Source organism: Hyposmocoma kahamanoa, unplaced genomic scaffold (genome assembly GCF_003589595.1).
Source record: "Hyposmocoma kahamanoa isolate Upper Pololo Valley unplaced genomic scaffold, ASM358959v1 102, whole genome shotgun sequence".
Lineage (NCBI taxonomy): Eukaryota > Metazoa > Arthropoda > Insecta > Lepidoptera > Cosmopterigidae > Hyposmocoma > Hyposmocoma kahamanoa.
In genome coordinates, this window is record NW_020653337.1 from 4,257,628 (window position 1) to 4,270,743 (window position 13,116).

Genomic DNA, 13,116 nt, shown 5'->3' on the forward strand with positions numbered 1-13,116 from the left:
CGACCCGACTGGACTTAACTACAAAGGGTCTCATAGGTGGCGTTACAGCAAAAAGTCTTAAACCATCAATCTGTGTATCAATATAATACCAAATTAGTGTAGAACTATCATGATATTCAATAAAATAAATAACAAAAATCCATTTGGTGCAGAAAACGTGAGGTTTTGAAGTTAATTAAAAAAATTCCGCATATTTTAAGCTGAAAACATGGATTTTAAAAAGTTTACACATGAGGTTTTAAAAGCAAGGCGACAATTTTAATTTCACATATTTTTTACTAGATGCGTTTTGTAATATTTTATAAATTATTATACAAATTATTATTATTATGTTATAAATCGCAAAGATATCTCCACAAATTCTATTGTCTTTACCACATATAAACACATCAAACTAATACAAACAAAACTACGAACACAACAATCTACAATACTGTTTATTTGTGTTTATACACTTTTTTATTTTTTATTTTAACACTAGTGCATCTATTTTTCAAATCTTGTGTCCTTTATTCAAATTTTACAAAAATGTTAAGCTCTTTAGTGCCAAATGTAACACTACTTATGTTAAACACGTGTAACAATTACATGTAACTGTAATTAAAAACATACTTTTACAATTTATTTTTATTTTTGTCCATCATTATCTTGAAAAGGCACATGAAAATTTCTTACTAAATTAACGTAAAAAAGAACGCTGACATTTTATACTTGATCTAAGAAAAGCAAGCATAGAAGAAAAAGAAAGACAATATATAATTACATATGTTTTTTACTTACAGTCATATACGGTTGTAAGGCTGGTTCCCATTTCTTTTTGAATATTGTTAATAATTATTTAAAAATAACACCTTTTTTCGTTTATTTTTGTTTCATAAGGGATGAAAATAAAATCCTGAAGTAAATTTGAACACAGGTGAAATTTTCGAGCACCCTGCATAAACCCAGCCTTACCATCAACTCATTTACTGAGAATTTTTTTGGGGCTTATATATATAACATAAATACAATATGAACAGCTTACATACTATAAAAATACAACAATATTCGTCGGTAGTTACCAATTTGACATATCGATTATCATATTATAATTATTCGATATTACGATCGATTTGTTCTATCGATAAGTCATATTAGCTCTGTAGTGGTACCTAGGTGATATGCCATAGATGAACTCTTATATAATGTATGCTACTGTTACGTCACATATAAAAAAAAGTCTGTTTTTGTGTTACCTAATAAAATGTTTATCGTCAGAAGTTAAGGTTTAAAATCTAGTGTGTCCCAGATTGAAATTGAAATTTTTGTCATAATCCAAATTATGACAAATTTTTCACTGCAAACATTTCGCAAGCAATTCAAAAACACACAAACAAATACAAAAAAAAACTACTTTTTGTATCCAGGACACGTCTTTTTTCATTACAATGTTTTGTTTGATATTTAATCTACCCATTGATATATTACATTTTTTTTTACATTAGTTTGTTCCCAAAACGGATAAATACGATTACAGCCAGCTCAAAAAGTTTTAGATAACGATATATCAAGGATCATAAACATTTATAGGTAGTCATTTAACTATTTACACTCATCTCGACGCCAAAGGGGGTTAAATCTAAATGACCACATGAATGTCGAGAAATCTATTAGTCAATTCCGCCCTCCTTGTCATAACTGTCGCATTTGCATTTTGGCAAATTTCAATATGATGGCAACTAAAGTTCTTTTTTCACTGAAAAATGTCAATTACGTTGATTTTGCTTAAGAGTTTGATACTACCTCAGCTCGAATTTAAATTTCTCCCGTACGGAATCGTTTCGTCGTCGGTTCCATTGCGTGGTTCTAGCGTCAGGGACACTGGCTTTATATCAGAAATTCTGCCATTTGAAAAATGTCGTATACTTTCAATCTGAATAAAATAATTGTTGCTTTACTTTAGAAATAAATAGAGCGGTCACATATTTTGATAAAGAATTGGAAAGTGAAAAATAAAACGATAAATTTTCGTCACCATCAACCAATTATACGTTTCACTGCTAAACACATAGAAAAATGTATATCGAATACTATACATGTTTTATTTAATTCATTTGCTATAAAAAAAAATATTGGTATATGTAAAGTACATATTTAATACAGTTGTTTTCTTGTCTTTTATTCAACTGTTACAAAAATGTTAAGCTCTTTAGTGCCAAATGTAACAAACGCTACTTATGTTGAACACGTGTAATAATTACATTAATTATGAGGTAACTTTGGGTTTTTTTTCCACACCATATATTATTCAATTTTACTATATATTTTTTCCAAAGTCATTGACTCAACACTTTCACTGTTCCGCGGAATCAACCAAAGCCATTTGAGGTAGTATAGACTCTTAACAATAAAACTGAAACTAAATAAAATATAAAAATACCGCTTATAGGAAGTTGTAGATTTTGATTTGCTGATTCCAGACATGTTAATAACTCAATTTAGCTTAATGTAGATTAAGTTACTTAGGATAACGAGGGTAGAATTGCTTCCTGCACTAATTACTTCAACTATAGATACTACGGATGTATAGGCACATTATCGAACACCGTAAAAAGCAAAAAACTGTGTTCCGGAACAGTATCTTTTTTATATTTAAATTGCGCACGAAAGTAATTTTCTTGTTATTTGAGTTTTAGCGGTTTTTGATTATACACAGATGTACACAGAATATACTCATAGACACCGAATGGATTCAAGTGAAAAGAATGGGACTATCCTACAATATTTACTTGCCTTTATGACGTATAACGTTTAGTAATATTATGTACAATCGTATAAGCGATAGCAACAACAAAAGGATTGGCGAATAGTTGGAGTAAGTAGCCTATAATGTTCTTTTGAGATCTTTAAAATAATCACATCCGAAGTTTAATTATTTGAACAAACATTGCTAAGATCACATTTATTTTATTTTGATTGCAGTTGCGCAATCAAGTAGGTAAATGTTTTTTGTACACAGTGAAGTATTTCTTGTGCTGTCAAAACATTGCGATGCAGTTTATTACAAGGACTGGAATCAAAACTTTACCAAGGTTCATTGTTTTGTGTCCGTACATTCGTTTTGTACGCGGCGTTGAATAACAACGTTCTAAAAAAAAAAATCATGGCCCCATTTGTTCTGAGCATCTATCTCGTTATAGATTTCAAAATTGGTAGCAAAAGCTTGTTGAAAGCGCTATTAATGAAGCCGAACAAAGAAAATTGGATTACGATCTTACGGAAACCTTATTATATCGCAGATAATTTTTTTTATTAAGTAAAGAAAATCACAAGAGTCGAAACCGGCTAATAGCTGCTACAGGGAAGAAATTTATAACAGCCTAAAACATAATTATGCGTAGGTTAAACACAAAGATGATTGTACTTACTCCAAATTCATGAATCCAAATAGACAACAAAAACAGTTTGCCCACTACACTACGCTAGAAGTAAGAAAAATATATAATTTTTATTGAACTAATTTATAAAAGCTCGTGGAAACATTTTAGAGTCAAGGAAATTGTCTTTTATATATTTTAATACTACGATATACTAGTAAATAAAATAATAAACGAATAAACGAACCAGCGTTTAAATACTTTGTAGTCAATTAAGATTACAAAGACTAAATTGAAAACAATCCAAATGTATATGATACTAAAATCAAGCTGAAGGCACCTAAAACTAACAAACACACAAAACTTAAAATAGGAGTAACAAACGATCATGTCTTTAAAACTGCTGCTTCCAACTGATTTTAACCATCCATTGATTATAAAGAAAAGTATAATACTTCCACTGAAGTGATACATTGGTAATGTTTGCCTGAAAATAAAATCAGTGTGCCTACTTGCAGTAGCTGTCTTTTTAAAGGAGAAAGTCTCGATGGAAATAAATTTTTAAATGCATACCACAACGTCGTAGAATAGAACGATACATAAATGAATATTATAAAAAATAAAAATAAAAAAGGAAATTAACAAATGCCAAAATTACATTATGTAAAAAGTACAAAAATTTCGAGATTTCATTTCACTAAATATTTTTTTTTATATATCTCACTACCCAAAACTATGGAAGCCAAAACGTGACGACGTAGGTAGCTAAAACACCGTCTACAAAAATGCGACAAAATTTTATCATTATTCAATATTATTTATGAGTTTTTTTATTCAATAATGCGTTTAATATTATCGAGATAGCTTCTCTATACAACAGATTTTAAACAGTGGTCCTGTTTACGATTTTAAGACTATAAGAAAATATAGCAGTGGTCCAAAACTTGATTGAAATTTCTAAAATTTCACCAATTATTATTAACGTGCACGAAAAATACAAAAACATAACTTAAGAAGTGATTGTAAACATATTAAAAAAGATATCAAATGATCGAAAAAATAAGGAAAACCTTGAGGAACCAATGTTGCCCTTAATTGTTGGTGAAATTTTTACTCGTTTCTTTCTTATTTTTGTGATATATGTATCTGTAGAAGAGCTATCCCATTACGTGTTTAAAAAGGATTTATTTATCATATATTCATTTATGATTGTGGATCTGACCCTGCCTCGTTAAAGCGATATAACTATATTAATGGTACCGATATTATTACAAATTGTTACACCCCTTATACTAGACTACAACAAGCCGACAAATACTAGGCCAATATAGGAACTGAAAACAGAATTACTAAAAAATACTGAAGGGTCGAAATCAAACACGCAAACACGAGTGCTCTAAAGGCAGCTGAATAATTAAGAACTTAAAATAAGATAAGCAGCATTAATGCACAAAATCTAACCTTACGCTAATTGTCACTTATTTTAAATTTTATAAAACTTACCTCAGAGCACTGTATCGTCAACAGCCTAGTAAAAATTTTCCATTTCAACTTTTGACGCCTCGCGAATAATATTATCATACAATACTGAAGCAATTATTCTCTGTGTAACATTAACAGGTTATACATAATGTTTTGCTTCAATATTGAGTTTAAAATCATCATTTATCACTTCAATGCCATCATTAACATTACTATCATTAAGTCTATAATAAACAACAACGTCAATATGATTGTCATGTATCACTTGTGTTTAAAAGTGACGTGTATGGTCGCGAGGCGCCGGCGCAATGGTGTTAATGACTATGAGCTCTCGGGCTCTTCCCAGTGCACACTCGCCCATTGAGGGAGTTCGGTTTCATATTCCCATCCAGGACCCTGAAATAGATGACGGTTAGTGTTACCGGAAATAAAATTTAATGAGTCGATGATGACGTAACAAGAAACGAAAACTAATTACATAAAGCAACTCTGAATGAAGATCAAAACATAACATGTTTTAATAAAAAAAAACTCCTTTTACTTAATATTGTCATAAAATAACTAATAAGAAAATGAAAGGTAGAAAGTTTTGGACATAAACTAGACCCTTGAGTAACTCCAACTCACCTTATACTTCCAAGCGTGCAAATACATGATCAAATCGCGCGGCCGCGGGTCCCGGTACCGCACGCGGCACTCATAGCAGTGCGGGTCGGAGGAAATTGCATCTGTAGAACTGCTCGATGAAGCGTTCGCTGTACTTATTGCAGTAGGCGCACAGCCTGTTTGCGTTGCCACTGTCACTTTGTCTGACTGCAGCAGAATTTGAAAACATTGGAGTTATAAAAATTTTGTAACAACGCTTCATTGTTTAGGTCTGTATATAGCTTCACTGTTTATATTAAATCATAGGATATTTACTCATGTATAAAACTTTAGATATGTAAAGGAAGTAATTCTACTTCCTTTAAATAAAAAATTCAAGATTAAAATAGATAACATACTACCGTACCTTAGCATCATTAGAATCCTCGCTAAGCAAAGGAGACACAGCTGGTGAGGGTGCCAGGGTGCAAGGAGCGGGCGATGATGCTTCTGGGGCTTCTGCTCCACTTGAGGGACTTGGTAAAGTCGCTGTTAACGAAATATTTTATTTAGACCATATAAGTACTGTAAAACGTAATTTTACAAATAAAGAGAGTAGGCTACTTTATGTAAGCCAAGGGGCACTTTCTGATATACGCTTACTTTTAAGATATGTTCATGAATTCTCAAGAAAATCAATACACAGAGTTGAATGTTGTAAACGAAAGTACAAGTTTTTAAGTGGCTGCTGTATTATATTTATTACCTCCTAGTTAAATATGTTGTGTATTTTTAAACTGTAATGTTAAAAAGTAAGAAGAATAGGAATATATTAATACATAATGTCTATCAAAAATTGTACAATGTAAATGGAACTCCATCAGAAAACATACGAGTTTCGTTAAACTTCTGAATAAACTCACAACTGTTTGTAATTTACATACTAACTTTCGACATCGACGGAACTTTTCTGTTTTTGCTCCAGTTGAATTTATTTCTATTTAACTTCGAATACCTTTGATGTGAAAGTGCTTTGATTAATAAAATCTTATATGTTTAAGTTTTTATTGAATTGATATTCAATTATTTTTTGTGAAATTACTGCAGTAGTTCGAAAAGATCGAACACTCAGAAAAAATCCTTCAATCCGGCCGCATTCGAACCGACGTCTTCTAGCTTCTAGCGTCTTCGTCTTCTAGCGTCTTCGTCTTCTAGCGTCTTCTGTCACGGTAAGCTAGAAGATGTCGGTTCGAATTCAGTCGGATTGAAGGAATTCTTTCTGCGTGTTCGATCTTCGTATTAATAATTATAAAAATCTTATATGGTTATTTCGAACGTCATAAAACATGACTACGCAAAAAAATCAATATGTTGTTGCAACTAGGGAAGACGATTATAAATCTTCCAAAACTACAAGATCCAGGTTGAAGAACGATGAATTACTTACGTGTCATGACAGTTGAAGGAGTCACGCCTGGAGCAGGGGATTCCAGTCTTGGTGACGATTCTCTTGACGCTGGACCAGTGTCGCAGTCGTCTTCACCAACTGTGTATATAAAATAAAATCGTTAAAAACTTTGAATAAGTATAATTCATATGAATTGTACGTACACAGAACAAAAGCACAGATTTGTAAGTAAAAATTGCATTGTTCCCTTTTCGTAGATATCTATAGATTTCCAATATACAAATGATCATTTCATATAGATTAATTAATGAACAGGATTGATTAATGAATCACGTGAACACTCTGAAAGCGAATTTGAAATTCGGTTTCAACTAATGCCAGAAATATAAATGTTGCATTATGTGGAAGGATATTCCTTTTTATCAAAATGATCAGGAGGATGTAGTACATACTTCGAAAAACAAATCAGTTACAAGAATTTAGAAATTAAGAGTTAAATCTGAATCGGCAATTGTGACATAACATACACATTGCCATTTCATTCTTTATTGCAGTACGTTGTACTTAAATACGCGTCACTTTAATAACGAAAACGTCTGTTTATATCCATGATTAATTCCGCCTTCCACTTATCTTCATCGGAGGATTAGATGTAGACTGGGGTTGCACCCCAATGGTGGATACCTATGCGCACGACGCGTTTTGCTTCCTCTTTTATATGGCAAGCGGCTAAGGAGTGGAATTCCACGAACGCTATAACTTGGACCTTTTAGGTATTATTTAGATGTGCATGCTACATCGTCTACCTTACATCGGTATATATATAATCTACCATCACTTTCCACCGCGTGAAATGGAGGTCAAATGCTCACTTATTTCAGTATAAAAAAAATTATTCCAAATCTTACCTTTATCATCAGCCGCAGGTTTAGAAAACAACATATCGTCATCAGCAGCGTCAACGCCGAGCCAGTTTTCAGCATTGTGTATCGCGATGAGATCCCGAACCAATTGTTCGTCGGTCTTGCCTCCCATATCACCTCCTTTGCCACGGAGAGGTCCAAAGACTGGGTGATTGTAGAGGGGATCGTTTACCACAGGATAACCTGGAGATGGAAAATTAAATTGTATATCATTGTTTCGAAGAATCTATATGAAATGCATTAAATGATTTTTTAGGCTCCGCACAAAAATATACGCGATTTGAAAAGAGGTTGAATATATATTTTACTAGTGCGTGTGTTTCTTTGTTGGGTGATCAATTCTTTTGAATTGATTAAGCGCAGTATTGCGAGAACTTTCGTAAATATGTTTGCTCGTTACAGCTTTTAAAATGACGACAAACTTATCCAAACACTCACCCAAATACTGCAAATGCACTCGAATTTGGTGCATTCTCCCCGTTTTCGGCTTGCAAAGGACAACACTAGTGTTGTTCGTAGAGTTATACCCCAGGCTTTTGAACACCGTTGAACAGTCTTTACCCTTGGGGGAAACTTTGCAGACTCCGATTTTGTAGCTGACCACTTCTATCGGTTCGGTGCACTCAATTTCTTCCCTGGGAATTAAAAACAGGTAGAAGAAAGTTGTTTATTACTCACTAATGGTTTTTAGAATGGCTCTCTTGAGAGAGAGAGAGAGAGACGGAGTCAGTAAATTTGTATAACCGGCCGGTTTAACTTTTTTATTACTGTCAACATTGAAATGTAGAAGAGAGAGAGTGAGAATTTGGTAGTTTTAAAGGTATATGACGAATTTATTTATTAAGCGATCAATGGCAATACAATTTGTACACCCGATGAATGAGTTCACATATAAAAAAGGCCAACTTTTCAGGAGAGAAGTTTAAAGATACTACTAACGAAATTAATCGATAATAGAACAACGGCGAAATTATTGTTAAAAGAATTATTTTGCGTCTTCAAACGTCACAATTACAAGTTTAAATTAAAGAAATTCATATTTAAATCAAACTCAAACGACTAATTAGCTTGTAACCGAATCGATATCTACAACTGTCGGTTTCTTAGTTTCTTAACGTTGAGCCTCTGATCTAAGTCGAAGTCGTTAGTCTAACCGCCCGAAAGAGATTTTTCAATACCTACATATTGATAGGTCCACAGTAAGTAAATTCACATAATATCAAATGTACTGATTCGACCGATTTGCAAAAAGAGATTAACTACTTTATTACAAAAAATAAGGTGATAAATCCTTCTCCAGATTTTTTTTCTGAACTTTCGTCACGTCCCAAACCCACGGAACCATTTAGCTTCTATTAATTCTGTCAAAGGCTTCTGTATTTTATTTTGCTATAATAATACACCAAATATATTTTATTCAATTATATAAAATACAAGCTCCAAAACTTCAAACTGGAATATCTTTAATTCCAGACTTCTCAGAATAAGTAAACCAAAAACCAAATGTGTTCAGAAATTTAAACTATATTTTAACCGACTTGAAAAAAGGATGAGGTTCTCAATTCGACTCCATGTTTTTTTTTATGTATGTTATGCGATAACTACGGCATTTATTAACGGATTTTGATGATTTTTTCTTGTTGGGTACCTCAGTAGTAATCCCATTTAAATTTGAAGAACACATTCTACCCATAAGGGTGGCAAACTAGGGGATAATTGACTTTTGAGGTCGATTTTTGTAGTACTCTGTACTGATTCATAAACAGACGCGTAGAAATTATGTCAACAATTTAATGGGAGTCGCCATTGTTCTTTTTATGCTTAAATAGGAGAATAAAATTATAAAATGCCAAATACTTAACACAATGTATTATGTCGTTCGTGTTATTTTTATGATAAAAGCATTTTTGATACATGATCACATGTGGCTATATTATACCAAGGCCACGATCATTCGTTGTGGTTTATAAAGTCAATAGTAAAAATCTTCAAGTTTGATTTCTATGTCATAATTATTAATACAACAAATACGAACACTTAGAAAAAACTCCTTCGATCCGGCCGGATTCGAACCGACCTCTCCTAGCAAATCGTGACAGACATGCCAACTAAGCCAGGGAAGGAACCAGCGTACCTCATGAATTGTTCTATGTGTTTGTTGTCGGATTTTTACATTTAGTTTTTCAACGACTTCTTAGCCGTAGCGCCATATATGACAAATCTATGAAAGTATTTCGTCTTAATTAAATTTAAAAAAAAAAATTAAAATGTATTTTGTATACAATGTTTCAAGAGTGTTCTTTATAATAATATTTAGAACTTTAGCTTGAATTGGATCTACACTTGCCTGTATTTGCATAATATCATGAATAAGCCACTGAGTTATGAATTCTACAGCTATCAAGGCAAAGTTACACTTAGATTGGAATCAAAACATTATCAATTTGCAAACTTCAAATAGCAACATTAAATATTATTCCTTCAATTTGCACAGGTAGAAATATTATTGTTATCTATACAATCCCAATTCAATTTGCTGTTCCACAGTTTATAAACGACGGTCTTCTGGAAGTTTGTTAAGTTGAAAACTAACAGAAGTCAAGTTACTGCTTATAAGCAGTAAAATTAAAACGTTTCAACATCCCTGGGTCATTATTTCTATTGGAAATCATAATCCACAAATTTAACAACTTTAAAATAATGTTATAACAACATTGTTGTTTAGGTATTGTTGAAGTTGTTCATTAATTGAATTGAAGAAGTTTTATCTCCCATTATTGAGCATTTCTTCTGGTTGGTTGGACAAATTATTAAATAGATTTAGTCTGTTATTGAATACGAAGTTTAAGTAGCAGTAGACCTCCTTGTGAAAGAGTTCGTCCAGGGAAGACTGCCACCTTCCGGCCAACTAATGCAAGGCGTCTGGCACGGTTTGAATCCATCTGGATCGAAGGAATTTCTTTCTAAGTGTTCGATCTTTGTATTAATAATTATTTTAACATTTTTTATTACAATGTACATTTGTTATTGGAATACAGATTTATGTAAATACTTACTTTTCATTGTTTGGAAATAATGTTGATATAATAATAAAATCTGTTTACTGTCCATTGAAATCTAAACAAGACATAAGGATACAGATTTTAAACTTTCTTCGTTATTCATTTAATGATAAACGTGTTGCATTGAGGCTGCTAGACGAAGGTGGTACACAAAGACGGGCTCAATTACCGAAATATAACAATGTGTATGGGAAAAGTATCTTGGCACATATACTAACCGAGGTATTGAACGGAGTACCGACAAATATTGTGGAAAAGATCGCAAATGGAAGTAAAAAGCAAGCCAAGAGAACAATAAATCGTTATCTTATTGTAGATCACCACAGAACTAGGGATGATGTCTGCTCTGATGAAGTACTACGTCATAACGTAATTAGATTTATAGCGATTACGTAAAAACAAATTGTAATATACTAGTATATAGTTTAAATTTTAATTTAGTTTTTTTTTATTCCGGATAAGACCAATCTGGAAAACCAACTCTTCCTAAATCGGTTCTGCTTCGGGTGTTACGTTTTGGGTGTGCCCTAGAGTGAATTCCTTTGCTCTGCTACTCATAGTACAGGGAATTGCCTAATTTGAGACCAGAAAATTGATATTATATAATGTTTCTTGTGATAATTCAGAGCGATTACACACTCTATGGTTATGGGTCGATTGACGTGAAGTTTGGGGGACTCTGAAAACTGCCACTTAAACCGTTTAACAAGGCGGAAGATCGGAGTTATTATTAGTTCGAAAAGGGCCCTAGGCCTATGAACTTCAACAACTCAAAGGGATCTATTGTAGCTGCTAACAACTTTATTAATTACATTTCAACCTACAGGCCAACGCTCATCATGAAACGTGTGAACATGACCTTATGGGCTCGAAATTTGCGTCCTTTAAATCTGATTTGGTCATGTACAAAGGGTAGATGTTAGTAGATTGAAAGCAGAAATTTATTGAGCGAATATGGATGGAAACGTGGGGTGGTAAACTTCAGATTTCATAGATCAGATTAAGGAAGTCTTTAAAAAAACTATCAAATATAAAGATGACATCTGAAATCGACTGATATTCCACAGTGCTTGAAGACTCGCATTTTCAACCAATGAGTCCAGCCCAGAGTAAGTACCATAAAGAGCCATAGAGCGAGTCATGCTCAGCATCAACCATATAGACCGAGTTTTAAATCCCGTAAACCAACTAAAGTCCAGGATTTAGGAAATAAATAACGAAGCTGAAATTGAATTGAGCTGGACATATTGTGAAGCATGGTGATAACAGGTGGACTAAAGTTTCAATAATAGTAGATCTCCTTGTGAAAGAATTCGTCCAGGGTACTACTGTCACCTTATCTATTTCTGCCGCCAAGCAGCAATGTGAGCATTACTGCGTTCCAGTTTTTGAAGGCACATGAGATGTGTCAAGTTCATATCTCAGGGTGACAGGCGTAGTAGCAATGTCCATTAGACCTTTGCGATTTAAGCATTGAGTGTATATGCACGACTTCTTCGACTCGTCAAAACAAAGTGGTGACCAGGATGACCTACAATGAGATGGACAGACGAAAATTGTCAAAGTCACGGGCAGTAGACGGGTGAGACTAGCGCAGGATCGTGGTGGATGACTACGGGAAACCTACAGCCAGTGGGAGAATGAATGATGGTGATTAGCGAGCGCAAAGAGATTGATACGATTGGAGGAGTCGAAAGATGTTAGTCAGAAGAACAACAAGTTGATGATCATGATGTCTACATACCCCAAAGGGAGACAGACGTGTCAGTAATTATTTATGTATTTATTAAGTATATCTTTGAAGCCTAAAAGTCGGCGTCAAGTGACTTTTGAGGGTAGTAACTAAAATAGGGGTAATACTCACTCAGGGAACGCCCCATCGACTCTGCATACGTATTCCTTCTGCACTTGTCTGTTCCTGATCTGATGTTCCATTTGTCTTGCCTTCTTCGGACTCCGACCGAACAGCAGTAGTCCTGTACAAAATAGTATTTATATTGTCGTTCTTGGGCTTTCACGATTGCTACAATGGAAATTATAGTTTTTTTTTTTTGGAACTAAATGGCGTATATTTGTTTTATAAAAAAAAAGTATAAAGAGTCAAATGGCTTTGGGTGATACCGCATAACTGTGAAAGTGTTGAGTCAATCACTTTGAAAAAAATGTATAGTCAAATTGAGGATATATACCATTGACTTACAAATAAATGGACGACGGGTCTAATACAAAAACCACGAAAAAAATGTCCCAAGGCAACCTATTTAAACGTAGTGACATGTAAAGGAATATGAAAAAGTTAA

The 13,116-nt window shown here is 33.4% G+C and overlaps 1 protein-coding gene across 2 annotated transcripts in view; it reads right to left on the minus strand.

Annotated features, from left to right (window-relative positions):
• Window positions 1-4,264: 4,264 nt before the first annotated feature.
• Window positions 4,265-13,116, minus strand: part of LOC113231462 (RNA pseudouridylate synthase domain-containing protein 2-like) — a 156,589-nt gene continuing 147,737 nt past the window's right edge. Inside the window, exons 7-13 of one of the 2 annotated variants that reach the window (XM_026465799.1) lie at window positions 12,681-12,792; window positions 8,193-8,389; window positions 7,740-7,937; window positions 6,871-6,969; window positions 5,851-5,972; window positions 5,466-5,651; window positions 4,265-5,234 (exon numbers count right to left, since the gene is read on the minus strand). In XM_026465799.1, the coding sequence (XP_026321584.1) occupies window positions 5,160-5,234; window positions 5,466-5,651; window positions 5,851-5,972; window positions 6,871-6,969; window positions 7,740-7,937; window positions 8,193-8,389; window positions 12,681-12,792 (989 nt within the window). In that variant the 3' untranslated portion in view covers window positions 4,265-5,159. The remainder of the gene's footprint in view (window positions 5,235-5,465; window positions 5,652-5,850; window positions 5,973-6,870; window positions 6,970-7,739; window positions 7,938-8,192; window positions 8,390-12,680; window positions 12,793-13,116) is intronic. The other variant, XM_026465792.1, reaches the window with a different exon arrangement.